This window comes from Chanos chanos, chromosome 3 (genome assembly GCF_902362185.1).
Source record: "Chanos chanos chromosome 3, fChaCha1.1, whole genome shotgun sequence".
Classification (NCBI taxonomy): domain Eukaryota; kingdom Metazoa; phylum Chordata; class Actinopteri; order Gonorynchiformes; family Chanidae; genus Chanos; species Chanos chanos.
In genome coordinates, this window is record NC_044497.1 from 42,150,591 (window position 1) to 42,176,007 (window position 25,417).

At 44.6% G+C, this 25,417-nt stretch overlaps 12 protein-coding genes across 12 annotated transcripts; 11 read left to right on the forward strand and 1 right to left on the reverse strand.

The window, feature by feature from the left end:
• The first annotated feature begins 48 nt into the window (after window positions 1–48).
• On the forward strand, window positions 49–672 carry LOC115807028 (heat shock protein 30-like). The gene has a single exon (XM_030767885.1). The coding sequence runs from the start codon at window positions 49–51 to the stop codon at window positions 670–672; it is 624 nt and encodes a 207-aa protein (XP_030623745.1).
• A 1,338-nt stretch (window positions 673–2,010) lies between these two features.
• On the forward strand, window positions 2,011–2,634 carry LOC115807029 (heat shock protein 30-like). The gene has a single exon (XM_030767886.1). It carries the CDS (start codon window positions 2,011–2,013, stop codon window positions 2,632–2,634), a length of 624 nt encoding a protein of 207 aa, XP_030623746.1.
• Window positions 2,635–3,971: 1,337 nt separating this feature from the next.
• Window positions 3,972–4,595, forward strand: LOC115807030 (heat shock protein 30-like). The gene has a single exon (XM_030767887.1). It carries the CDS (start codon window positions 3,972–3,974, stop codon window positions 4,593–4,595), a length of 624 nt encoding a protein of 207 aa, XP_030623747.1.
• Window positions 4,596–5,932: 1,337 nt separating this feature from the next.
• On the forward strand, window positions 5,933–6,556 carry LOC115807031 (heat shock protein 30-like). Its single transcript, XM_030767889.1, has one exon. It carries the CDS (start codon window positions 5,933–5,935, stop codon window positions 6,554–6,556), a length of 624 nt encoding a protein of 207 aa, XP_030623749.1.
• A 1,338-nt stretch (window positions 6,557–7,894) lies between these two features.
• Window positions 7,895–8,527, forward strand: LOC115807032 (heat shock protein 30-like). Its single transcript, XM_030767890.1, has one exon. It carries the CDS (start codon window positions 7,895–7,897, stop codon window positions 8,525–8,527), a length of 633 nt encoding a protein of 210 aa, XP_030623750.1.
• A 1,328-nt stretch (window positions 8,528–9,855) lies between these two features.
• LOC115807033 (heat shock protein 30-like) lies at window positions 9,856–10,479 on the forward strand. The gene has a single exon (XM_030767891.1). It carries the CDS (start codon window positions 9,856–9,858, stop codon window positions 10,477–10,479), a length of 624 nt encoding a protein of 207 aa, XP_030623751.1.
• A 1,337-nt stretch (window positions 10,480–11,816) lies between these two features.
• Window positions 11,817–12,440, forward strand: LOC115807034 (heat shock protein 30-like). Its single transcript, XM_030767892.1, has one exon. The coding sequence runs from the start codon at window positions 11,817–11,819 to the stop codon at window positions 12,438–12,440; it is 624 nt and encodes a 207-aa protein (XP_030623752.1).
• A 1,337-nt stretch (window positions 12,441–13,777) lies between these two features.
• Window positions 13,778–14,401, forward strand: LOC115807035 (heat shock protein 30-like). The gene has a single exon (XM_030767893.1). It carries the CDS (start codon window positions 13,778–13,780, stop codon window positions 14,399–14,401), a length of 624 nt encoding a protein of 207 aa, XP_030623753.1.
• Window positions 14,402–15,738: 1,337 nt separating this feature from the next.
• On the forward strand, window positions 15,739–16,362 carry LOC115807036 (heat shock protein 30-like). The gene has a single exon (XM_030767894.1). The coding sequence runs from the start codon at window positions 15,739–15,741 to the stop codon at window positions 16,360–16,362; it is 624 nt and encodes a 207-aa protein (XP_030623754.1).
• A 1,337-nt stretch (window positions 16,363–17,699) lies between these two features.
• Window positions 17,700–18,323, forward strand: LOC115807037 (heat shock protein 30-like). Its single transcript, XM_030767896.1, has one exon. The coding sequence runs from the start codon at window positions 17,700–17,702 to the stop codon at window positions 18,321–18,323; it is 624 nt and encodes a 207-aa protein (XP_030623756.1).
• A 1,337-nt stretch (window positions 18,324–19,660) lies between these two features.
• On the forward strand, window positions 19,661–20,284 carry LOC115807038 (heat shock protein 30-like). Its single transcript, XM_030767897.1, has one exon. It carries the CDS (start codon window positions 19,661–19,663, stop codon window positions 20,282–20,284), a length of 624 nt encoding a protein of 207 aa, XP_030623757.1.
• Window positions 20,285–21,902: 1,618 nt separating this feature from the next.
• Window positions 21,903–22,715, reverse strand: LOC115807039 (zinc finger protein 239-like). The gene has a single exon (XM_030767898.1). It carries the CDS (start codon window positions 22,713–22,715, stop codon window positions 21,903–21,905), a length of 813 nt encoding a protein of 270 aa, XP_030623758.1.
• Between the last annotated feature and the right edge of the window lie 2,702 nt (window positions 22,716–25,417).

A 25,417-nucleotide genomic window follows, 5' to 3' on the forward strand; every position in this document is an offset into this window, starting at 1 on the left:
CAGAGAGCAAGCAAAGAGCTAAAGAAACCAACACAACCATCCCCGAAAATGCTGAGCCTTCATGGATACCAGCCTGTCTTCAGTCCACTCATGGACCTCCACTGGCCTGTGCGCAGCCTCTGGCCAGAGGTCACACCACTTTACAGCCACAGAGAGCTACTGCTGAGAAACATGCAGGAGATGAAAACTTGTCTGGAGCAGCTGGAGAAAATGCAGCACAAGGTCTTTGAAGAGCTCGACCACATGCCAGCTTCTGGGGACGTCCAACCAGTCTCCTACACTCTGGACAAGGAGGGAGACGGGTTTGCCCTGACGCTGGACGCCAGAGACTTTTCCCCAGAAGAGCTGTCTGTCAAACAGGTGGGCAGGAAGCTGCAGGTCAGCGGCAAGACGGAGAAGAAGCAGGACGATGGACACGGCTCCTATTCCTACAGAGTGCAGGAGTTCAGGCGGGAGTTTGATCTGCCCGAAGGGGTGAGCCCCGAAGCGGTCACTTGTTTCATGGCTGATGGGAAGCTCCACATCCAGGCACCCAAGAATCAGATAGCCGACAAGCCGGAGAGGGTAGTCCCCATCGACTGCGGCAAAACCGTTGGGGCTGCCGTGCACTCCTCCATGACAGAGGACAGCGCCGCTGAAACGCAGAAGAACCCGGAGGAAAAACAAATCTAAAGACACTAAGGAACTATGCGGATAGAATTTCAAAAAGAATAAAAAAGACTGAATATTTGGTCTCTGGTTAGACCTTTTGTAAAATACCGTTCAAATGCCGGCACTTGTCGCTCAAGTGACATTTTTTGTACGTTTTTTACAATGTGAAAAAATAAAACCATCTTGTCTCTTACATTTTCATGTCTTGGTTTCTTTCTTTGGGTCTCTGCTTGCCTGCGCATAGGGGTACTTAGCTCTTTCACAATGACATGAAGGTTTTCTTAACACAGACAAACTTCTGACACTACAAACAAGCTCCAAAGCATAGGTCAGTCACATCCACTGGCCCGCAATCTGTGACACCATACTTGCAGTAGCAATAATTGTATTCTTTTCACACAGGAAAGCCCATCAGGTACGCTAATATTTTCTCTACACAATAGCTTGCTGCGGTACACACTGTTGTGGCTGCTTTCTCATTTCTCCACAAAACCTGCTGAAACGAAGGCCCGAAGAGACGCTGGGGGGGGGAGAGTTTTGAGGTGTGCTACGGCTCCCTCGGAAATTTAAAAAAAAGAAGAAGAAAAAGACAGAAAAGCATTCATTTATTTAAAGTAGCAATCCACCCACATGTATCGTGCAGGTATGTTATACCGATGGACTGAAAGATTTATCAGCTGGGCTGGGGAACGCTAAAGGTACAGATGACTGAGAACTCCTGATTTAACGTGCGTTCAAAGTCAATGCACCTGAGCTTTAAAAAAATGAAAGAAAGGAAAAATTCAAAAAACACTTTCCGTTAAACAGTCTCTCAAAACCAGAGACCAGTTACACAACCAGCCAGTGCACAGTTCCTACGTTTAAAAAAATAAGGAATAACTATAGTAATAATAATAATGATAATTTTCTAAAAAAGAAAAAAAAAGTACAATCTCAGCGCTCGATGCAGAAAATGAGTCCTTCAAAGGGCCTCAAGGAAGCATTTTTGCATCATCTTTTTGTCCAAATTCAGTCTGGTGGCTTTTGATGAGTTTAAGGGAAGAGAGAAAGAAAACAAGCAAAAGCACAGCCCCTCAAACACATTTTGTATTTTCTCAGCCAAGGAGTTTCAAGAGTATCACCACTAGACTACAGTTCCATGTTTAGGACGTGACTCAAGTGACGTCATCAGCTGCCCCTATGTCGCCACACAGTGGAAGAACGTGGCATTGACAGGAACATTCCTGAACTCACTCGAACACCTAGAGGCTGACTATAAAAGCTGAGCGGCTCACACTCCTCAAGTCAGAACGAACAGACGCAACACTCAAACAGAGAGCAAGCAAAGAGCTAAAGAAACCAACACAACCATCCCCGAAAATGCTGAGCCTTCATGGATACCAGCCTGTCTTCAGTCCACTCATGGACCTCCACTGGCCTGTGCGCAGCCTCTGGCCAGAGGTCACACCACTTTACAGCCACAGAGAGCTACTGCTGAGAAACATGCAGGAGATGAAAACTTGTCTGGAGCAGCTGGAGAAAATGCAGCACAAGGTCTTTGAAGAGCTCGACCACATGCCAGCTTCTGGGGACGTCCAACCAGTCTCCTACACTCTGGACAAGGAGGGAGACGGGTTTGCCCTGACGCTGGACGCCAGAGACTTTTCCCCAGAAGAGCTGTCTGTCAAACAGGTGGGCAGGAAGCTGCAGGTCAGCGGCAAGACGGAGAAGAAGCAGGACGATGGACACCGCTCCTATTCCTACAGAGTGCAGGAGTTCAGGCGGGAGTTTGATCTGCCCGAAGGGGTGAGCCCCGAAGCGGTCACTTGTTTCATGGCTGATGGGAAGCTCCACATCCAGGCACCCAAGAATCAGATAGCCGACAAGCCGGAGAGGGTAGTCCCCATCGACTGCGGCAAAACCGTTGGGGCTGCCGTGCACTCCTCCATGACAGAGGACAGCGCCGCTGAAACGCAGAAGAACCAGGAGGAAAAACAAATCTAAAGACACTAAGGAACTATGCGGATAGAATTTCAAAAAGAATAAAAAAGACTGAATATTTGGTCTCTGGTTAGACCTTTTGTAAAATACCGTTCAAATGCCGGCACTTGTCGCTCAAGTGACATTTTTTGTACGTTTTTTACAATGTGAAAAAATAAAACCATCTTGTCTCTTACATTTTCATGTCTTGGTTTCTTTCTTTGGGTCTCTGCTTGCCTGCGCATAGGGGTACTTAGCTCTTTCACAATGACATGAAGGTTTTCTTAACACAGACAAACTTCTGACACTACAAACAAGCTCCAAAGCATAGGTCAGTCACATCCACTGGCCCGCAATCTGTGACACCATACTTGCAGTAGCAATAATTGTATTCTTTTCACACAGGAAAGCCCATCAGGTACGCTAATATTTTCTCTACACAATAGCTTGCTGCGGTACACACTGTTGTGGCTGCTTTCTCATTTCTCCACAAAACCTGCTGAAACGAAGGCCCGAAGAGACGCTGGGGGGGGAGAGTTTTGAGGTGTGCTACGGCTCCCTCGGAAATTTAAAAAAAAGAAGAAGAAAAAGACAGAAAAGCATTCATTTATTTAAAGTAGCAATCCACCCACATGTATCGTGCAGGTATGTTATACCGATGGACTGAAAGATTTATCAGCTGGGCTGGGGAACGCTAAAGGTACAGATGACTGAGAACTCCTGATTTAACGTGCGTTCAAAGTCAATGCACCTGAGCTTTAAAAAAATGAAAGAAAGGAAAAATTCAAAAAACACTTTCCGTTAAACAGTCTCTCAAAACCAGAGACCAGTTACACAACCAGCCAGTGCACAGTTCCTACGTTTAAAAAAATAAGGAATAACAATAGTAATAATAATAATGATAATTTTCTAAAAAAGAAAAAAAAAGTACAATCTCAGCGCTCGATGCAGAAAATGAGTCCTTCAAAGGGCCTCAAGGAAGCATTTTTGCATCATCTTTTTGTCCAAATTCAGTCTGGTGGCTTTTGATGAGTTTAAGGGAAGAGAGAAAGAAAACAAGCAAAAGCACAGCCCCTCAAACACATTTTGTATTTTCTCAGCCAAGGAGTTTCAAGAGTATCACCACTAGACTACAGTTCCATGTTTAGGACGTGACTCAAGTGACGTCATCAGCTGCCCCTATGTCGCCACACAGTGGAAGAACGTGGCATTGACAGGAACATTCCTGAACTCACTCGAACACCTAGAGGCTGACTATAAAAGCTGAGCGGCTCACACTCCTCAAGTCAGAACGAACAGACGCAACACTCAAACAGAGAGCAAGCAAAGAGCTAAAGAAACCAACACAACCATCCCCGAAAATGCTGAGCCTTCATGGATACCAGCCTGTCTTCAGTCCACTCATGGACCTCCACTGGCCTGTGCGCAGCCTCTGGCCAGAGGTCACACCACTTTACAGCCACAGAGAGCTACTGCTGAGAAACATGCAGGAGATGAAAACTTGTCTGGAGCAGCTGGAGAAAATGCAGCACAAGGTCTTTGAAGAGCTCGACCACATGCCAGCTTCTGGGGACGTCCAACCAGTCTCCTACACTCTGGACAAGGAGGGAGACGGGTTTGCCCTGACGCTGGACGCCAGAGACTTTTCCCCAGAAGAGCTGTCTGTCAAACAGGTGGGCAGGAAACTGCAGGTCAGCGGCAAGACGGAGAAGAAGCAGGACGATGGACACGGCTCCTATTCCTACAGAGTGCAGGAGTTCAGGCGGGAGTTTGATCTGCCCGAAGGGGTGAGCCCCGAAGCGGTCACTTGTTTCATGGCTGATGGGAAGCTCCACATCCAGGCACCCAAGAATCAGATAGCCGACAAGCCGGAGAGGGTAGTCCCCATCGACTGCGGCAAAACCGTTGGGGCTGCCGTGCACTCCTCCATGACAGAGGACAGCGCCGCTGAAACGCAGAAGAACCCGGAGGAAAAACAAATCTAAAGACACTAAGGAACTATGCGGATAGAATTTCAAAAAGAATAAAAAAGACTGAATATTTGGTCTCTGGTTAGACCTTTTGTAAAATACCGTTCAAATGCCGGCACTTGTCGCTCAAGTGACATTTTTTTGTACGTTTTTTACAATGTGAAAAAATAAAACCATCTTGTCTCTTACATTTTCATGTCTTGGTTTCTTTCTTTGGGTCTCTGCTTGCCTGCGCATAGGGGTACTTAGCTCTTTCACAATGACATGAAGGTTTTCTTAACACAGACAAACTTCTGACACTACAAACAAGCTCCAAAGCATAGGTCAGTCACATCCACTGGCCCGCAATCTGTGACACCATACTTGCAGTAGCAATAATTGTATTCTTTTCACACAGGAAAGCCCATCAGGTACGCTAATATTTTCTCTACACAATAGCTTGCTGCGGTACACACTGTTGTGGCTGCTTTCTCATTTCTCCACAAAACCTGCTGAAACGAAGGCCCGAAGAGACGCTGGGGGGGGGGAGAGTTTTGAGGTGTGCTACGGCTCCCTCGGAAATTTAAAAAAAAAAAGAAAAAGACAGAAAAGCATTCATTTATTTAAAGTAGCAATCCACCCACATGTATCGTGCAGGTATGTTATACCGATGGACTGAAAGATTTATCAGCTGGGCTGGGGAACGCTAAAGGTACAGATGACTGAGAACTCCTGATTTAACGTGCGTTCAAAGTCAATGCACCTGAGCTTTAAAAAAATGAAAGAAAGGAAAAATTCAAAAAACACTTTCCGTTAAACAGTCTCTCAAAACCAGAGACCAGTTACACAACCAGCCAGTGCACAGTTCCTACGTTTAAAAAAATAAGGAATAACAATAGTAATAATAATAATGATAATTTTCTAAAAAAGAAAAAAAAAGTACAATCTCAGCGCTCGATGCAGAAAATGAGTCCTTCAAAGGGCCTCAAGGAAGCATTTTTGCATCATCTTTTTGTCCAAATTCAGTCTGGTGGTTTTTGATGAGTTTAAGGGAAGAGAGAAAGAAAACAAGCAAAAGCACAGCCCCTCAAACACATTTTGTATTTTCTCAGCCAAGGAGTTTCAAGAGTATCACCACTAGACTACAGTTCCATGTTTAGGACGTGACTCAAGTGACGTCATCAGCTGCCCCTATGTCGCCACACAGTGGAAGAACGTGGCATTGACAGGAACATTCCTGAACTCACTCGAACACCTAGAGGCTGACTATAAAAGCTGAGCGGCTCACACTCCTCAAGTCAGAACGAACAGACGCAACACTCAAACAGAGAGCAAGCAAAGAGCTAAAGAAACCAACACAACCATCCCCGAAAATGCTGAGCCTTCATGGATACCAGCCTGTCTTCAGTCCACTCATGGACCTCCACTGGCCTGTGCGCAGCCTCTGGCCAGAGGTCACACCACTTTACAGCCACAGAGAGCTACTGCTGAGAAACATGCAGGAGATGAAAACTTGTCTGGAGCAGCTGGAGAAAATGCAGCACAAGGTCTTTGAAGAGCTCGACCACATGCCAGCTTCTGGGGACGTCCAACCAGTCTCCTACACTCTGGACAAGGAGGGAGACGGGTTTGCCCTGACGCTGGACGCCAGAGACTTTTCCCCAGAAGAGCTGTCTGTCAAACAGGTGGGCAGGAAACTGCAGGTCAGCGGCAAGACGGAGAAGAAGCAGGACGATGGACACGGCTCCTATTCCTACAGAGTGCAGGAGTTCAGGCGGGAGTTTGATCTGCCCGAAGGGGTGAGCCCCGAAGCGGTCACTTGTTTCATGGCTGATGGGAAGCTCCACATCCAGGCACCCAAGAATCAGATAGCCGACAAGCCGGAGAGGGTAGTCCCCATGGACTGCGGCAAAACCGTTGGGGCTGCCGTGCACTCCTCCATGACAGAGGACAGCGCCGCTGAAACGCAGAAGAACCCGGAGGAAAAACAAATCTAAAGACACTACGGAACTATGCGGATAGAATTTCAAAAAGAATAAAAAAGACTGAATATTTGGTCTCTGGTTAGACCTTTTGTAAAATACCGTTCAAATGCCGGCACTTGTCGCTCAAGTGACATTTTTTGTACATTTTTTACAATGTGAAAAAATAAAACCATCTTGTCTCTTACATTTTCATGTCTTGGTTTCTTTCTTTGGGTCTCTGCTTGCCTACGCATAGGGGTACTTAGCTCTTTCACAATGACATGAAGGTTTTCTTAACACAGACAAACTTCTGACACTACAAACAAGCTCCAAAGCATAGGTCAGTCACATCCACTGGCCCGCAATCTGTGACTCCATACTTGCAGTAGCAATAATTGTATTCTTTTCACACAGGAAAGCCCATCAGGTACGCTAATATTTTCTCTACACAATAGCTTGCTGCGGTACACACTGTTGTGGCTGCTTTCTCATTTCTCCACAAAACCTGCTGAAACGAAGGCCCGAAGAGACGCTGGGGGGGGAGAGTTTTGAGGTGTGCTACGGCTCCCTCGGAAATTTAAAAAAAAGAAGAAGAAAAAGACAGAAAAGCATTCATTTATTTAAAGTAGCAATCCACCCACATGTATCGTGCAGGTATGTTATACCGATGGACTGAAAGATTTATCAGCTGGGCTGGGGAACGCTAAAGGTACAGATGACTGAGAACTCCTGATTTAACGTGCGTTCAAAGTCAATGCACCTGAGCTTTAAAAAAATGAAAGAAAGGAAAAATTCAAAAAACACTTTCCGTTAAACAGTCTCTCAAAACCAGAGACCAGTTACACAACCAGCCAGTGCACAGTTCCTACGTTTAAAAAAATAAGGAATAACAATAGTAATAATAATAATGATAATTTTCTAAAAAAAGAAAAAAAAAGTACAATCTCAGCGCTCGATGCAGAAAATGAGTCCTTCAAAGGGCCTCAAGGAAGCATTTTTGCATCATCTTTTTGTCCTAATTCAGTCTGGTGGCTTTTGATGAGTTTAAGAGAAGAGAGAAAGAAAACAAGCAAAAGCACAGCCCCTCAAACACATTTTGTATTTTCTCAGCCAAGGAGTTTCAAGAGTATCACCACTAGACTACAGTTCCATGTTTAGGACGTGACTCAAGTGACGTCATCAGCTGCCCCTATGTCGCCACACAGTGGAAGAACGTGGCATTGACAGGAACATTCCTGAACTCACTCGAACACCTAGAGGCTGACTATAAAAGCTGAGCGGCTCACACTCCTCAAGTCAGAACGAACAGACGCAACACTCAAACAGAGAGCAAGCAAAGAGCTAAAGAAACCAACACAACCATCCCCGAAAATGCTGAGCCTTCATGGATACCAGCCTGTCTTCAGTCCACTCATGGACCTCCACTGGCCTGTGCGCAGCCTCTGGCCAGAGGTCACACCACTTTACAGCCACAGAGAGCTACTGCTGAGAAACATGCAGGAGATGAAAACTTGTCTGGAGCAGCTGGAGAAAATGCAGCACAAGGTCTTTGAAGAGCTCGACCACATGCCAGCTTCTGGGGACGTCCAACCAGTCTCCTACACTCTGGACAAGGAGGGAGACGGGTTTGCCCTGACGCTGGACGCCAGAGACTTTTCCCCAGAAGAGCTGTCTGTCAAACAGGTGGGCAGGAAACTGCAGGTCAGCGGCAAGACGGAGAAGAAGCAGGACGATGGACACGGCTCCTATTCCTACAGAGTGCAGGAGTTCAGGCGGGAGTTTGATCTGCCCGAAGGGGTGAGCCCCGAAGCGGTCACTTGTTTCATGGCTGATGGGAAGCTCCACATCCAGGCACCCAAGAATCAGATAGCCGACAAGCCGGAGAGGGTAGTCCCCATCGACTGCGGCAAAACCGTTGGGGCTGCCGTGCACTCCTCCATGACAGAGGACAGCGCCGCTGAAACGCAGAAGAACCCGGAGGAAAAACAAATCAAAAGACACTAAGGAACTATGCGGATAGAATTTCAAAAAGAATAAAAAAGACTGAATATTTGGTCTCTGGTTAGACCTTTTGTAAAATACCGTTCAAATGCCGGCACTTGTCGCTCAAGTGACATTTTTTGTACGTTTTTTACAATGCGAAAAAATAAAACCATCTTGTCTCTTACATTTTCATGTCTTGGTTTCTTTCTTTGGGTCTCTGCTTGCCTACGCATAGGGGTACTTAGCTCTTTCACAATGACATGAAGGTTTTCTTAACACAGACAAACTTCTGACACTACAAACAAGCTCCAAAGCATAGGTCAGTCACATCCACTGGCCCGCAATCTGTGACTCCATACTTGCAGTAGCAATAATTGTATTCTTTTCACACAGGAAAGCCCATCAGGTACGCTAATATTTTCTCTACACAATAGCTTGCTGCGGTACACACTGTTGTGGCTGCTTTCTCATTTCTCCACAAAACCTGCTGAAACGAAGGCCCGAAGAGACGCTGGGGGGGGAGAGTTTTGAGGTGTGCTACGGCTCCCTCGGAAATTTAAAAAAAAGAAGAAGAAAAAGACAGAAAAGCATTCATTTATTTAAAGTAGCAATCCACCCACATGTATCGTGCAGGTATGTTATACCGATGGACTGAAAGATTTATCAGCTGGGCTGGGGAACGCTAAAGGTACAGATGACTGAGAACTCCTGATTTAACGTGCGTTCAAAGTCAATGCACCTGAGCTTTAAAAAAATGAAAGAAAGGAAAAATTCAAAAAACACTTTCCGTTAAACAGTCTCTCAAAACCAGAGACCAGTTACACAACCAGCCAGTGCACAGTTCCTACAATTAAAAAAATAAGGAATAACAATAGTAATAATAATAATGATAATTTTCTAAAAAAGAAAAAAAAAGTACAATCTCAGCGCTCGATGCAGAAAATGAGTCCTTCAAAGGGCCTCAAGGAAGCATTTTTGCATCATCTTTTTGTCCAAATTCAGTCTGGTGGCTTTTGATGAGTTTAAGAGAAGAGAGAAAGAAAACAAGCAAAAGCACAGCCCCTCAAACACATTTTGTATTTTCTCAGCCAAGGAGTTTCAAGAGTATCACCACTAGACTACAGTTCCATGTTTAGGACGTGACTCAAGTGACGTCATCAGCTGCCCCTATGTCGCCACACAGTGGAAGAACGTGGCATTGACAGGAACATTCCTGAACTCACTCGAACACCTAGAGGCTGACTATAAAAGCTGAGCGGCTCACACTCCTCAAGTCAGAACGAACAGACGCAACACTCAAACAGAGAGCAAGCAAAGAGCTAAAGAAACCAACACAACCATCCCCGAAAATGCTGAGCCTTCATGGATACCAGCCTGTCTTCAGTCCACTCATGGACCTCCACTGGCCTGTGCGCAGCCTCTGGCCAGAGGTCACACCACTTTACAGCCACAGAGAGCTACTGCTGAGAAACATGCAGGAGATGAAAACTTGTCTGGAGCAGCTGGAGAAAATGCAGCACAAGGTCTTTGAAGAGCTCGACCACATGCCAGCTTCTGGGGACGTCCAACCAGTCTCCTACACTCTGGACAAGGAGGGAGACGGGTTTGCCCTGACGCTGGACGCCAGAGACTTTTCCCCAGAAGAGCTGTCTGTCAAACAGGTGGGCAGGAAACTGCAGGTCAGCGGCAAGACGGAGAAGAAGCAGGACGATGGACACGGCTCCTATTCCTACAGAGTGCAGGAGTTCAGGCGGGAGTTTGATCTGCCCGAAGGGGTGAGCCCCGAAGCGGTCACTTGTTTCATGGCTGATGGGAAGCTCCACATCCAGGCACCCAAGAATCAGATAGCCGACAAGCCGGAGAGGGTAGTCCCCATCGACTGCGGCAAAACCGTTGGGGCTGCCGTGCACTCCTCCATGACAGAGGACAGCGCCGCTGAAACGCAGAAGAACCCGGAGGAAAAACAAATCTAAAGACACTAAGGAACTATGCGGATAGAATTTCAAAAAGAATAAAAAAGACTGAATATTTGGTCTCTGGTTAGACCTTTTGTAAAATACCGTTCAAATGCCGGCACTTGTCGCTCAAGTGACATTTTTTGTACATTTTTTACAATGCGAAAAAATAAAACCATCTTGTCTCTTACATTTTCATGTCTTGGTTTCTTTCTTTGGGTCTCTGCTTGCCTACGCATAGGGGTACTTAGCTCTTTCACAATGACATGAAGGTTTTCTTAACACAGACAAACTTCTGACACTACAAACAAGCTCCAAAGCATAGGTCAGTCACATCCACTGGCCCGCAATCTGTGACACCATACTTGCAGTAGCAATAATTGTATTCTTTTCACACAGGAAAGCCCGTCAGGTACGCTAATATTTTCTCTACACAATAGCTTGCTGCGGTACACACTGTTGTGGCTGCTTTCTCATTTCTCCACAAAACCTGCTGAAACGAAGGCCCGAAGAGACGCTGGGGGGGGAGAGTTTTGAGGTGTGCTACGGCTCCCTCGGAAATTTAAAAAAAAGAAGAAGAAAAAGACAGAAAAGCATTCATTTATTTAAAGTAGCAATCCACCCACATGTATCGTGCAGGTATGTTATACCGATGGACTGAAAGATTTATCAGCTGGGCTGGGGAACGCTAAAGGTACAGATGACTGAGAACTCCTGATTTAACGTGCGTTCAAAGTCAATGCACCTGAGCTTTAAAAAAATGAAAGAAAGGAAAAATTCAAAAAACACTTTCCGTTAAACAGTCTCTCAAAACCAGAGACCAGTTACACAACCAGCCAGTGCACAGTTCCTACAATTAAAAAAATAAGGAATAACAATAGTAATAATAATAATGATAATTTTCTAAAAAAGAAAAAAAAAGTACAATCTCAGCGCTCGATGCAGAAAATGAGTCCTTCAAAGGGCCTCAAGGAAGCATTTTTGCATCATCTTTTTGTCCAAATTCAGTCTGGTGGCTTTTGATGAGTTTAAGGGAAGAGAGAAAGAAAACAAGCAAAAGCACAGCCCCTCAAACACATTTTGTATTTTCTCAGCCAAGGAGTTTCAAGAGTATCACCACTAGACTACAGTTCCATGTTTAGGACGTGACTCAAGTGACGTCATCAGCTGCCCCTATGTCGCCACACAGTGGAAGAACGTGGCATTGACAGGAACATTCCTGAACTCACTCGAACACCTAGAGGCTGACTATAAAAGCTGAGCGGCTCACACTCCTCAAGTCAGAACGAACAGACGCAACACTCAAACAGAGAGCAAGCAAAGAGCTAAAGAAACCAACACAACCATCCCCGAAAATGCTGAGCCTTCATGGATACCAGCCTGTCTTCAGTCCACTCATGGACCTCCACTGGCCTGTGCGCAGCCTCTGGCCAGAGGTCACACCACTTTACAGCCACAGAGAGCTACTGCTGAGAAACATGCAGGAGATGAAAACTTGTCTGGAGCAGCTGGAGAAAATGCAGCACAAGGTCTTTGAAGAGCTCGACCACATGCCAGCTTCTGGGGACGTCCAACCAGTCTCCTACACTCTGGACAAGGAGGGAGACGGGTTTGCCCTGACGCTGGACGCCAGAGACTTTTCCCCAGAAGAGCTGTCTGTCAAACAGGTGGGCAGGAAGCTGCAGGTCAGCGGCAAGACGGAGAAGAAGCAGGACGATGGACACGGCTCCTATTCCTACAGAGTGCAGGAGTTCAGGCGGGAGTTTGATCTGCCCGAAGGGGTGAGCCCCGAAGCGGTCACTTGTTTCATGGCTGATGGGAAGCTCCACATCCAGGCACCCAAGAATCAGATAGCCGACAAGCCGGAGAGGGTAGTCCCCATCGACTGCGGCAAAACCGTTGGGGCTGCCGTGCACTCCTCCATGACAGAGGACAGCGCCGCTGAAACGCAGAAGAACCAGGAGGAAAAACAAATCTAAAGACACTAAGGAACTATGCGGATAGAATTTCAAAAAGAATAAAAAAGACTGAATATTTGGTCTCTGGTTAGACCTTTTGTAAAATACCGTTCAAATGCCGGCACTTGTCGCTCAAGTGACATTTTTTGTACATTTTTTACAATGTGAAAAAATAAAACCATCTTGTCTCTTACATTTTCATGTCTTGGTTTCTTTCTTTGGGTCTCTGCTTGCCTGCGCATAGGGGTACTTAGCTCTTTCACAATGACATGAAGGTTTTCTTAACACAGACAAACTTCTGACACTACAAACAAGCTCCAAAGCATAGGTCAGTCACATCCACTGGCCCGCAATCTGTGACACCATACTTGCAGTAGCAATAATTGTATTCTTTTCACACAGGAAAGCCCATCAGGTACGCTAATATTTTCTCTACACAATAGCTTGCTGCGGTACACACTGTTGTGGCTGCTTTCTCATTTCTCCACAAAACCTGCTGAAACGAAGGCCCGAAGAGACGCTGGGGGGGGAGAGTTTTGAGGTGTGCTACGGCTCCCTCGGAAATTTAAAAAAAAGAAGAAGAAAAAGACAGAAAAGCATTCATTTATTTAAAGTAGCAATCCACCCACATGTATCGTGCAGGTATGTTATACCGATGGACTGAAAGATTTATCAGCTGGGCTGGGGAACGCTAAAGGTACAGATGACTGAGAACTCCTGATTTAACGTGCGTTCAAAGTCAATGCACCTGAGCTTTAAAAAAATGAAAGAAAGGAAAAATTCAAAAAACACTTTCCGTTAAACAGTCTCTCAAAACCAGAGACCAGTTACACAACCAGCCAGTGCACAGTTCCTACGTTTAAAAAAATAAGGAATAACAATAGTAATAATAATAATGATAATTTTCTAAAAAAGAAAAAAAAAGTACAATCTCAGCGCTCGATGCAGAAAATGAGTCCTTCAAAGGGCCTCAAGGAAGCATTTTTGCATCATCTTTTTGTCCAAATTCAGTCTGGTGGCTTTTGATGAGTTTAAGGGAAGAGAGAAAGAAAACAAGCAAAAGCACAGCCCCTCAAACACATTTTGTATTTTCTCAGCCAAGGAGTTTCAAGAGTATCACCACTAGACTACAGTTCCATGTTTAGGACGTGACTCAAGTGACGTCATCAGCTGCCCCTATGTCGCCACACAGTGGAAGAACGTGGCATTGACAGGAACATTCCTGAACTCACTCGAACACCTAGAGGCTGACTATAAAAGCTGAGCGGCTCACACTCCTCAAGTCAGAACGAACAGACGCAACACTCAAACAGAGAGCAAGCAAAGAGCTAAAGAAACCAACACAACCATCCCCGAAAATGCTGAGCCTTCATGGATACCAGCCTGTCTTCAGTCCACTCATGGACCTCCACTGGCCTGTGCGCAGCCTCTGGCCAGAGGTCACACCACTTTACAGCCACAGAGAGCTACTGCTGAGAAACATGCAGGAGATGAAAACTTGTCTGGAGCAGCTGGAGAAAATGCAGCACAAGGTCTTTGAAGAGCTCGACCACATGCCAGCTTCTGGGGACGTCCAACCAGTCTCCTACACTCTGGACAAGGAGGGAGACGGGTTTGCCCTGACGCTGGACGCCAGAGACTTTTCCCCAGAAGAGCTGTCTGTCAAACAGGTGGGCAGGAAACTGCAGGTCAGCGGCAAGATGGAGAAGAAGCAGGACGATGGACACGGCTCCTATTCCTACAGAGTGCAGGAGTTCAGGCGGGAGTTTGATCTGCCCGAAGGGGTGAGCCCCGAAGCGGTCACTTGTTTCATGGCTGATGGGAAGCTCCACATCCAGGCACCCAAGAATCAGATAGCCGACAAGCCGGAGAGGGTAGTCCCCATCGACTGCGGCAAAACCGTTGGGGCTGCCGTGCACTCCTCCATGACAGAGGACAGCGCCGCTGAAACGCAGAAGAACCAGGAGGAAAAACAAATCTAAAGACACTAAGGAACTATGCGGATAGAATTTCAAAAAGAATAAAAAAGACTGAATATTTGGTCTCTGGTTAGACCTTTTGTAAAATACCGTTCAAATGCCGGCACTTGTCGCTCAAGTGACATTTTTTGTACATTTTTTACAATGTGAAAAAATAAAACCATCTTGTCTCTTACATTTTCATGTCTTGGTTTCTTTCTTTGGGTCTCTGCTTGCCTGCGCATAGGGGTACTTAGCTCTTTCACAATGACATGAAGGTTTTCTTAACACAGACAAACTTCTGACACTACAAACAAGCTCCAAAGCATAGGTCAGTCACATCCACTGGCCCGCAATCTGTGACACCATACTTGCAGTAGCAATAATTGTATTCTTTTCACACAGGAAAGCCCATCAGGTACGCTAATATTTTCTCTACACAATAGCTTGCTGCGGTACACACTGTTGTGGCTGCTTTCTCATTTCTCCACAAAACCTGCTGAAACGAAGGCCCGAAGAGACGCTGGGGGGGGAGAGTTTTGAGGTGTGCTACGGCTCCCTCGGAAATTTAAAAAAAAGAAGAAGAAAAAGACAGAAAAGCATTCATTTATTTAAAGTAGCAATCCACCCACATGTATCGTGCAGGTATGTTATACCGATGGACTGAAAGATTTATCAGCTGGGCTGGGGAACGCTAAAGGTACAGATGACTGAGAACTCCTGATTTAACGTGCGTTCAAAGTCAATGCACCTGAGCTTTAAAAAAATGAAAGAAAGGAAAAATTCAAAAAACACTTTCCGTTAAACAGTCTCTCAAAACCAGAGACCAGTTACACAACCAGCCAGTGCACAGTTCCTACGTTTAAAAAAATAAGGAATAACAATAGTAATAATAATAATGATAATTTTCTAAAAAAGAAAAAAAAAGTACAATCTCAGCGCTCGATGCAGAAAATGAGTCCTTCAAAGGGCCTCAAGGAAGCATTTTTGCATCATCTTTTTGTCCAAATTCAGTCTGGTGGCTTTTGATGAGTTTAAGGGAAGAGAGAAAGAAAACAAGCAAAAGCACAGCCCCTCAAACACATTTTGTATTTTCTCAGCCAAGGAGTTTCAAGAGTATCACCACTAGACTACAGTTCCATGTTTAGGACGTGACTCAAGTGACGTCATCAGCTGCCCCTATGTCGCCACACAGTGGAAGAACGTGGCATTGACAGGAACATTCCTGAACTCACTCGAACACCTAGAGGCTGACTATAAAAGCTGAGCGGCTCACACTCCTCAAGTCAGAACGAACAGACGCAACACTCAAACAGAGAGCAAGCAAAGAGCTAAAGAAACCAACACAACCATCCCCGAAAATGCTGAGCCTTCATGGATACCAGCCTGTCTTCAGTCCACTCATGGACCTCCACTGGCCTGTGCGCAGCCTCTGGCCAGAGGTCACACCACTTTACAGCCACAGAGAGCTACTGCTGAGAAACATGCAGGAGATGAAAACTTGTCTGGAGCAGCTGGAGAAAATGCAGCACAAGGTCTTTGAAGAGCTCGACCACATGCCAGCTTCTGGGGACGTCCAACCAGTCTCCTACACTCTGGACAAGGAGGGAGACGGGTTTGCCCTGACGCTGGACGCCAGAGACTTTTCCCCAGAAGAGCTGTCTGTCAAACAGGTGGGCAGGAAACTGCAGGTCAGCGGCAAGACGGAGAAGAAGCAGGACGATGGACACGGCTCCTATTCCTACAGAGTGCAGGAGTTCAGGCGGGAGTTTGATCTGCCCGAAGGGGTGAGCCCCGAAGCGGTCACTTGTTTCATGGCTGATGGGAAGCTCCACATCCAGGCACCCAAGAATCAGATAGCCGACAAGCCGGAGAGGGTAGTCCCCATCGACTGCGGCAAAACCGTTGGGGCTGCCGTGCACTCCTCCATGACAGAGGACAGCGCCGCTGAAACGCAGAAGAACCAGGAGGAAAAACAAATCTAAAGACACTAAGGAACTATGCGGATAGAATTTCAAAAAGAATAAAAAAGACTGAATATTTGGTCTCTGGTTAGACCTTTTGTAAAATACCGTTCAAATGCCGGCACTTGTCGCTCAAGTGACATTTTTTGTACATTTTTTACAATGTGAAAAAATAAAACCATCTTGTCTCTTACATTTTCATGTCTTGGTTTCTTTCTTTGGGTCTCTGCTTGCCTGCGCATAGGGGTACTTAGCTCTTTCACAATGACATGAAGGTTTTCTTAACACAGACAAACTTCTGACACTACAAACAAGCTCCAAAGCATAGGTCAGTCACATCCACTGGCCCGCAATCTGTGACACCATACTTGCAGTAGCAATAATTGTATTCTTTTCACACAGGAAAGCCCATCAGGTACGCTAATATTTTCTCTACACAATAGCTTGCTGCGGTACACACTGTTGTGGCTGCTTTCTCATTTCTCCACAAAACCTGCTGAAACGAAGGCCCGAAGAGACGCTGGGGGGGGAGAGTTTTGAGGTGTGCTACGGCTCCCTCGGAAATTTAAAAAAAAGAAGAAGAAAAAGACAGAAAAGCATTCATTTATTTAAAGTAGCAATCCACCCACATGTATCGTGCAGGTATGTTATACCGATGGACTGAAAGATTTATCAGCTGGGCTGGGGAACGCTAAAGGTACAGATGACTGAGAACTCCTGATTTAACGTGCGTTCAAAGTCAATGCACCTGAGCTTTAAAAAAATGAAAGAAAGGAAAAATTCAAAAAACACTTTCCGTTAAACAGTCTCTCAAAACCAGAGACCAGTTACACAACCAGCCAGTGCACAGTTCCTACGTTTAAAAAAATAAGGAATAACAATAGTAATAATAATAATGATAATTTTCTAAAAAAGAAAAAAAAAGTACAATCTCAGCGCTCGATGCAGAAAATGAGTCCTTCAAAGGGCCTCAAGGAAGCATTTTTGCATCATCTTTTTGTCCAAATTCAGTCTGGTGGCTTTTGATGAGTTTAAGGGAAGAGAGAAAGAAAACAAGCAAAAGCACAGCCCCTCAAACACATTTTGTATTTTCTCAGCCAAGGAGTTTCAAGAGTATCACCACTAGACTACAGTTCCATGTTTAGGACGTGACTCAAGTGACGTCATCAGCTGCCCCTATGTCGCCACACAGTGGAAGAACGTGGCATTGACAGGAACATTCCTGAACTCACTCGAACACCTAGAGGCTGACTATAAAAGCTGAGCGGCTCACACTCCTCAAGTCAGAACGAACAGACGCAACACTCAAACAGAGAGCAAGCAAAGAGCTAAAGAAACCAACACAACCATCCCCGAAAATGCTGAGCCTTCATGGATACCAGCCTGTCTTCAGTCCACTCATGGACCTCCACTGGCCTGTGCGCAGCCTCTGGCCAGAGGTCACACCACTTTACAGCCACAGAGAGCTACTGCTGAGAAACATGCAGGAGATGAAAACTTGTCTGGAGCAGCTGGAGAAAATGCAGCACAAGGTCTTTGAAGAGCTCGACCACATGCCAGCTTCTGGGGACGTCCAACCAGTCTCCTACACTCTGGACAAGGAGGGAGACGGGTTTGCCCTGACGCTGGACGCCAGAGACTTTTCCCCAGAAGAGCTGTCTGTCAAACAGGTGGGCAGGAAACTGCAGGTCAGCGGCAAGACGGAGAAGAAGCAGGACGATGGACACGGCTCCTATTCCTACAGAGTGCAGGAGTTCAGGCGGGAGTTTGATCTGCCCGAAGGGGTGAGCCCCGAAGCGGTCACTTGTTTCATGGCTGATGGGAAGCTCCACATCCAGGCACCCAAGAATCAGATAGCCGACAAGCCGGAGAGGGTAGTCCCCATCGACTGCGGCAAAACCGTTGGGGCTGCCGTGCACTCCTCCATGACAGAGGACAGCGCCGCTGAAACGCAGAAGAACCAGGAGGAAAAACAAATCTAAAGACACTAAGGAACTATGCGGATAGAATTTCAAAAAGAATAAAAAAGACTGAATATTTGGTCTCTGGTTAGACCTTTTGTAAAATACCGTTCAAATGCCGGCACTTGTCGCTCAAGTGACATTTTTTGTACATTTTTTACAATGTGAAAAAATAAAACCATCTTGTCTCTTACATTTTCATGTCTTGGTTTCTTTCTTTGGGTCTCTGCTTGCCTGCGCATAGGGGTACTTAGCTCTTTCACAATGACATGAAGGTTTTCTTAACACAGACAAACTTCTGACACTACAAACAAGCTCCAAAGCATAGGTCAGTCACATCCACTGGCCCGCAATCTGTGACACCATACTTGCAGTAGCAATAATTGTATTCTTTTCACACAGGAAAGCCCATCAGGTACGCTAATATTTTCTCTACACAATAGCTTGCTGCGGTACACACTGTTGTGGCTGCTTTCTCATTTCTCCACAAAACCTGCTGAAACGAAGGCCCGAAGAGACGCTGGGGGGGGAGAGTTTTGAGGTGTGCTACGGCTCCCTCGGAAATTTAAAAAAAAGAAGAAGAAAAAGACAGAAAAGCATTCATTTATTTAAAGTAGCAATCCACCCACATGTATCGTGCAGGTATGTTATACCGATGGACTGAAAGATTTATCAGCTGGGCTGGGGAACGCTAAAGGTACAGATGACTGAGAACTCCTGATTTAACGTGCGTTCAAAGTCAATGCACCTGAGCTTTAAAAAAATGAAAGAAAGGAAAAATTCAAAAAACACTTTCCGTTAAACAGTCTCTCAAAACCAGAGACCAGTTACACAACCAGCCAGTGCACAGTTCCTACGTTTAAAAAAATAAGGAATAACAATAGTAATAATAATAATGATAATTTTCTAAAAAAGAAAAAAAAAGTACAATCTCAGCGCTCGATGCAGAAAATGAGTCCTTCAAAGGGCCTCAAGGAAGCATTTTTGCATCATCTTTTTGTCCAAATTCAGTCTGGTGGCTTTTGATGAGTTTAAGGGAAGAGAGAAAGAAAACAAGCAAAAGCACAGCCCCTCAAACACATTTTGTATTTTCTCAGCCAAGGAGTTTCAAGAGTATCACCACTAGACTACAGTTCCATGTTTAGGACGTGACTCAAGTGACGTCATCAGCTGCCCCTATGTCGCCACACAGTGGAAGAACGTGGCATTGACAGGAACATTCCTGAACTCACTCGAACACCTAGAGGCTGACTATAAAAGCTGAGCGGCTCACACTCCTCAAGTCAGAACGAACAGACGCAACACTCAAACAGAGAGCAAGCAAAGAGCTAAAGAAACCAACACAACCATCCCCGAAAATGCTGAGCCTTCATGGATACCAGCCTGTCTTCAGTCCACTCATGGACCTCCACTGGCCTGTGCGCAGCCTCTGGCCAGAGGTCACACCACTTTACAGCCACAGAGAGCTACTGCTGAGAAACATGCAGGAGATGAAAACTTGTCTGGAGCAGCTGGAGAAAATGCAGCACAAGGTCTTTGAAGAGCTCGACCACATGCCAGCTTCTGGGGACGTCCAACCAGTCTCCTACACTCTGGACAAGGAGGGAGACGGGTTTGCCCTGACGCTGGACGCCAGAGACTTTTCCCCAGAAGAGCTGTCTGTCAAACAGGTGGGCAGGAAACTGCAGGTCAGCGGCAAGACGGAGAAGAAGCAGGACGATGGACACGGCTCCTATTCCTACAGAGTGCAGGAGTTCAGGCGGGAGTTTGATCTGCCCGAAGGGGTGAGCCCCGAAGCGGTCACTTGTTTCATGGCTGATGGGAAGCTCCACATCCAGGCACCCAAGAATCAGATAGCCGACAAGCCGGAGAGGGTAGTCCCCATGGACTGCGGCAAAACCGTTGGGGCTGCCGTGCACTCCTCCATGACAGAGGACAGCGCCGCTGAAACGCAGAAGAACCAGGAGGAAAAACAAATCTAAAGACACTAAGGAACTATGCGGATAGAATTTCAAAAAGAATAAAAAAGACTGAATATTTGGTCTCTGGTTAGACCTTTTGTAAAATACCGTTCAAATGCCGGCACTTGTCGCTCAAGTGACATTTTTTGTACATTTTTTACAATGTGAAAAAATAAAACCATCTTGTCTCTTACATTTTCATGTCTTGGTTTCTTTCTTTGGGTCTCTGCTTGCCGACGCATAGGGGTACTTAGCTCTTTCACAATGACATGAAGGTTTCCTTAACACAGACAAACTTCTGACACTACAAACAAGCTCCAAAGCATAGGTCAGTCACATCCACTGGCCCACATGTGTGTGACACCTATACTTGCAACAGTAACTTTTTTTCCCCAAGACAGTCAACATGCACTCTGTATAATCTTGAGAGGTAATAACTAAAGTTCTGCAATACTCTTAGTGGATAATGCTGGAAAAGTAAGACAAAAATAGTGATTAACATTAGCATAGCTGCAAATCCTGCTGGGCATGTAATAGTAAGAATGGACTAACGGAGAGAAATTTTGCAATAATGTTACTTTGTTCTTAATATGGACTGTTTACACTGATGTCCACTACTCAACTGAAGACTGTCCTATTATAAATAATTTAAGTCCCATCCCTTTTCCCATTTCATATGCATGATTATAAAAAGATTAAATGGAAATACAGAAAATGACAAAATCATAAAGTTTGATACAAATTTTGAATTCTGGCATTCCAAATTTATTTCTTTTGAACATTTTTTATTTCTTTTTTTTCCTATTTTTTTGGCACTATGTGTCATTCGTGGTAATAAAGTTTCACATAACTTTTTTGAAACTTTTGCATGCTGTAACTCTTCATTTCAAAGTGTGGTGGTACAAGTATGCAAGTTACTGCAGTTCAGGACAGTTCTTTTATGTTGGTGAACGTAGCATCAAGCCCATTTGTCATAATTTGTTTCAAAATGAGGGATATCTTAGCCCAATGTTTAAACTGTAATACATTCTTCAAAATGAACATCCAGTCCTTTGAGGAATTTATATCACTTCTTACAAACAGATTGTCTTGAAATGAATAGTCTTAACTTCTGAGATGCTGTTCATAAGTACATCCTTGTTAGTATCAAACAGGAAAATTAATTAGCAGCACAACAAGGCCTAGGCCTATATAAAGGACTGTGTCCTAAATGTTCTGAACACAAAGGGAAAAAACCTCTGCTATACTTGCATCACTTCAGTTAATATGTTCTAGAATGCCACCACAACCTATGTGTATGAAGACATATTTAAAGCAAGCATTATCAGCAATGTCACTAGTCCAAATTGTTTCAGTGATTTGTTATTATTTAAGGCCAAAAGTAAATTGCACTGAAACCGTCTGTCCAGTCACTTGAAAGGAGAGTACCAGACTACACAAGCCTACATGAAGTGAAACATCCCATTAAGAAAATTGGAATTGCTGTTCCCTGAGTGTACCTTATCAATATATTGTTGACAGAAGCTGAAAAAACTGTATACAGATGTGGATAGATTTGAACATCAAATATTTTGTTTACGTTTATTCACATTATACAAAATTCCACAAGGACTCAGTATGACATGCATGAACATTCCTTTTAGCTAGGAACACACTTGTGCAACTTCAGATTTCTTCTATCAGCATAACTCTTGCCACAAACATCACAGGTACATGGTTTAATCTTAGCATGCATTCGGTGGTGCGCTTTAAGATGCCCTTGCTGTGAAAAACATTTTCCACATTTATCACAAACAAATGGCTTTTCCCCTGTGTGCGTCCGCATATGTGTTTTTAGAGTAGAAGCAAGGCCAAAACGTTTTCCACACAGATCACAGCTGAAGGCCTTTTCACCTGAATGTACGACCTTATGTAATTTTAGAGATCCCTTCTGTGCAAAAGTCTTTCCACAATCCATACAGCTATATGGTCTTTCACCTGTGTGTGTACGGCGATGAACGTAGAGGGAGCTCTTGTAGTTGAAAAGTCTTCCACAGTATTCACATGGAACTTTTGCAATATCACCATTAACAGTCTTCCGTCTGGGTCGTTTAATACGGATGCCAGAGTGAGCACTAAGGTGTACTTTCAGAGTCTCATTACATGTGAAGCACTTATTGCAAATCTCACATTTAAATGGCTTGACACCTGTGTGCGTTCTGTGATGTCTCCTAAGATTCGCAGCCTGATTAAAAGCTCGGCCGCACACAGAGCAGGTGTACGGTTTCTCACCTGAGTGAACACGTTGGTGGCTCGCCAACCGACTTGCTCGACCAAAACCTTTCCCACATATGCCACATACATAAGGTCTCTCACCTGTGTGAACCCTCTGATGGTTTTTGAGGTATGTTATTGTGGCAAAAAACGTGCCACATGTATCACAACAAAACTGTTTCTCCCTATGGACCACCATATGAGCTTTCAGTGCACTCCTCTTCGGAAAATGCTTCTCGCATTTTGGGCAATTAAATGACTTATCTCCTGACTCACTTTCCATGCATACCATTCGATGTTGCTCTTCTCCAGCATGACGTTTTTCATGTGAAATTAAATAACATCTTCTTAAGAAAGATTTCCCACAATGTCTGCAGCAAAAGGGTCTAATTCCAGAGTGAGCTTGTTCGTGTAACTTTAGACAAAGCCTACGTGCAAACCGCTTTCCACACTGAAGGCAGCTAAGTGGTTTAGTATGGATCCGCAGGTGGCGAGTAAGTCTTCCTTTAAGTTTGAAACTTTTATCACAAGTGTCGCACGTAAAGAGTTTCTCTCTGTGAAAACTCTCATGTAGCTTCAGTTTACTCAGGTCATCAAAACCCTCACCACAGGACTTGCAGAGGAATGCTCCCTGAGGAGCCTCACAGTCACTGTCTTTACCTGGAGTAATGCTGGAAGTTGTCTGTGTAAGATTTTCTCTGTGAGCAGTCTCATGCAATATTAGATCATTCAAACTAATAAAAAGCTCACCGCAGCGCTGGCAAAGTTTGTCATTGTCTTCATCTGAAAAGTTACTGAGGGTTGCACCTGTGTTCACATTTTTCCTACAGGTGCTGGAGTCTGTGACACTGTTCAATACCAATGTATTTGTTTCCTTTGAAGGAGCAAACTGCCTCTCAGCCTCAACACCTTGATCTTGAGCTGTCGATCTTTCTTCAGTACTCAAGCTGTGAACATCATTCTCTGTGGTGGAAGATGAACAAAAAATATCAAACATTGCCTTGACATTAAAAAACCCAATGAGTTGTAATATCTTGAAAATACACTCATGCAATCCTAAATATCTGTTTTAGATTCGGGGACATTCACTGGAGATTCATGATTCGTGAGAAATTAAAATTCAGAGAGCAACACATCAGAATTTTTGGAGTCCATTTCAAGCTGTTTAACTGCATGATCCTGCCCATTTGTGCATTTCTTCCTCATGTGATAATAAAGGGGGTGTAATTACACAATCACATGTATGCGTCTGTGTGTTTCATGTGTCTAAAATAGAGGGGCGTCACTGCCTTTCATTTATCACTCAACCCCTCAGTCACTGTTCAGTCACTTACCTGTTGTTGATGCAACTGGTGTTTCTGTGGTGTGAATGTTACTTTTGGCTGATTGTTCATTATTAGAATCCACGTCACGCCAAAGGAGCATCTTCTCATTGGCAAGCAGTACCATCTTCTCCACTGCTGCTCTGCATATTAATTCCATGAATGAAGCAAACTCTCTCTTTAAGAAAAGATAAGATTTCACAAACTTAGAACTGTTCTTTTGGTTTCTCGCCTAGCCCACGATAAGAGTTAAAATATTTCAATTTGTTGGTCAAACACCATAAATAACTACTTTGTCTCAGTTCTTCGCGACTTGCCCAGATAAGTTCCACACCAATATTCATTTTCCGAAGTGGCCACAGTTAAAAGAGTACTATTCACACCCATTACTGTTGCTAAACTGACATTTCTGCTCATTCAGGGTTTCTGCTACTTAGCCTTCCTTCTCTGTGGCACATTGTAATTCAACCTTATTATCTAGACTGGTAACTCTTCAAGTTAGTCACGTAAGTTTGCAGCTGACTTATACTTTATATGACGAAATATTATCCTTGCTAACCACTCCGTTAAATCCATCGTTAGCTAACTAGTTAGCCTCCTTCACCTACTTCGCGTTCTTGTCTGTTCTGTTACTATTTACAAAGTGTTTAATGGTGGTAGGAAATGTTTACAAACCTACCGTTCGCAGCTCATTTTCCCTTTGCAACATCTTTTTTAAAATGTCATTGACATTTTGTGTTTGTCCTAAGTCCCAACGTAGCATAAAGACAGAACCCTCGTCAACAAGTTTTGACATTTCAGCAACAGCGGCCTCTCTTAACGTCCTCATAATTGAATCGAACTGTGTATATAATGTGACAGGTGTAGACATGTTTAATGTCTCATTACATATATTCGCCACTATGCAAACCTACGGCATCTCAAAGGCACCGAAATGTATAGACATGGAACATCCACTTCAGAACGGAAGTGTTACTCCAAGATGGCGACTGTGTGCCTCAAGGACCTAAGCCAGGCATAACAAATTGCCCTATTACACTGATCTAAGGGACGGCCTAGGGAGCAGCTGCTGCCACCCCAGAAGAAAACTTAGCCATTATAGGAGAACTGTCCAGGCCATTGCCAGATCAACGTAAACGGATAATAATTTCCGTCCATTACACACCGCATAAACTAGCTATGCTACACCCTTCTCTCGTATTGTTTTAAGGACCTAATCGATGCAACCTCTGATGTCAGTTGTTGTTGTGTTTTGTTTTTTAGGAATTACTTATTCGGAAATCATCTAAAGCTCTCCTAATCGTGAGCATTATTGAATCCTCTTCTTAGCTCTATCAAATGACATTTGAGTCGTGGCTGACGTTATTTTTGTACACAATTAATTAGAAATACAGTAGGGCATACATCACCTCAAAAATAAGATTGCTAAATGGCATGATACACAAGCGTTGATGTACTAAAAGGCCTCAGTGTTTAGGGGATACGTCGTGTGCCATTTATAGTACTCTGAGTCATTACTGATTCATTGTAAAACCTTTAGTTTTGTTTTCATTAAAAATCTCATGATGTCTGCAAAATA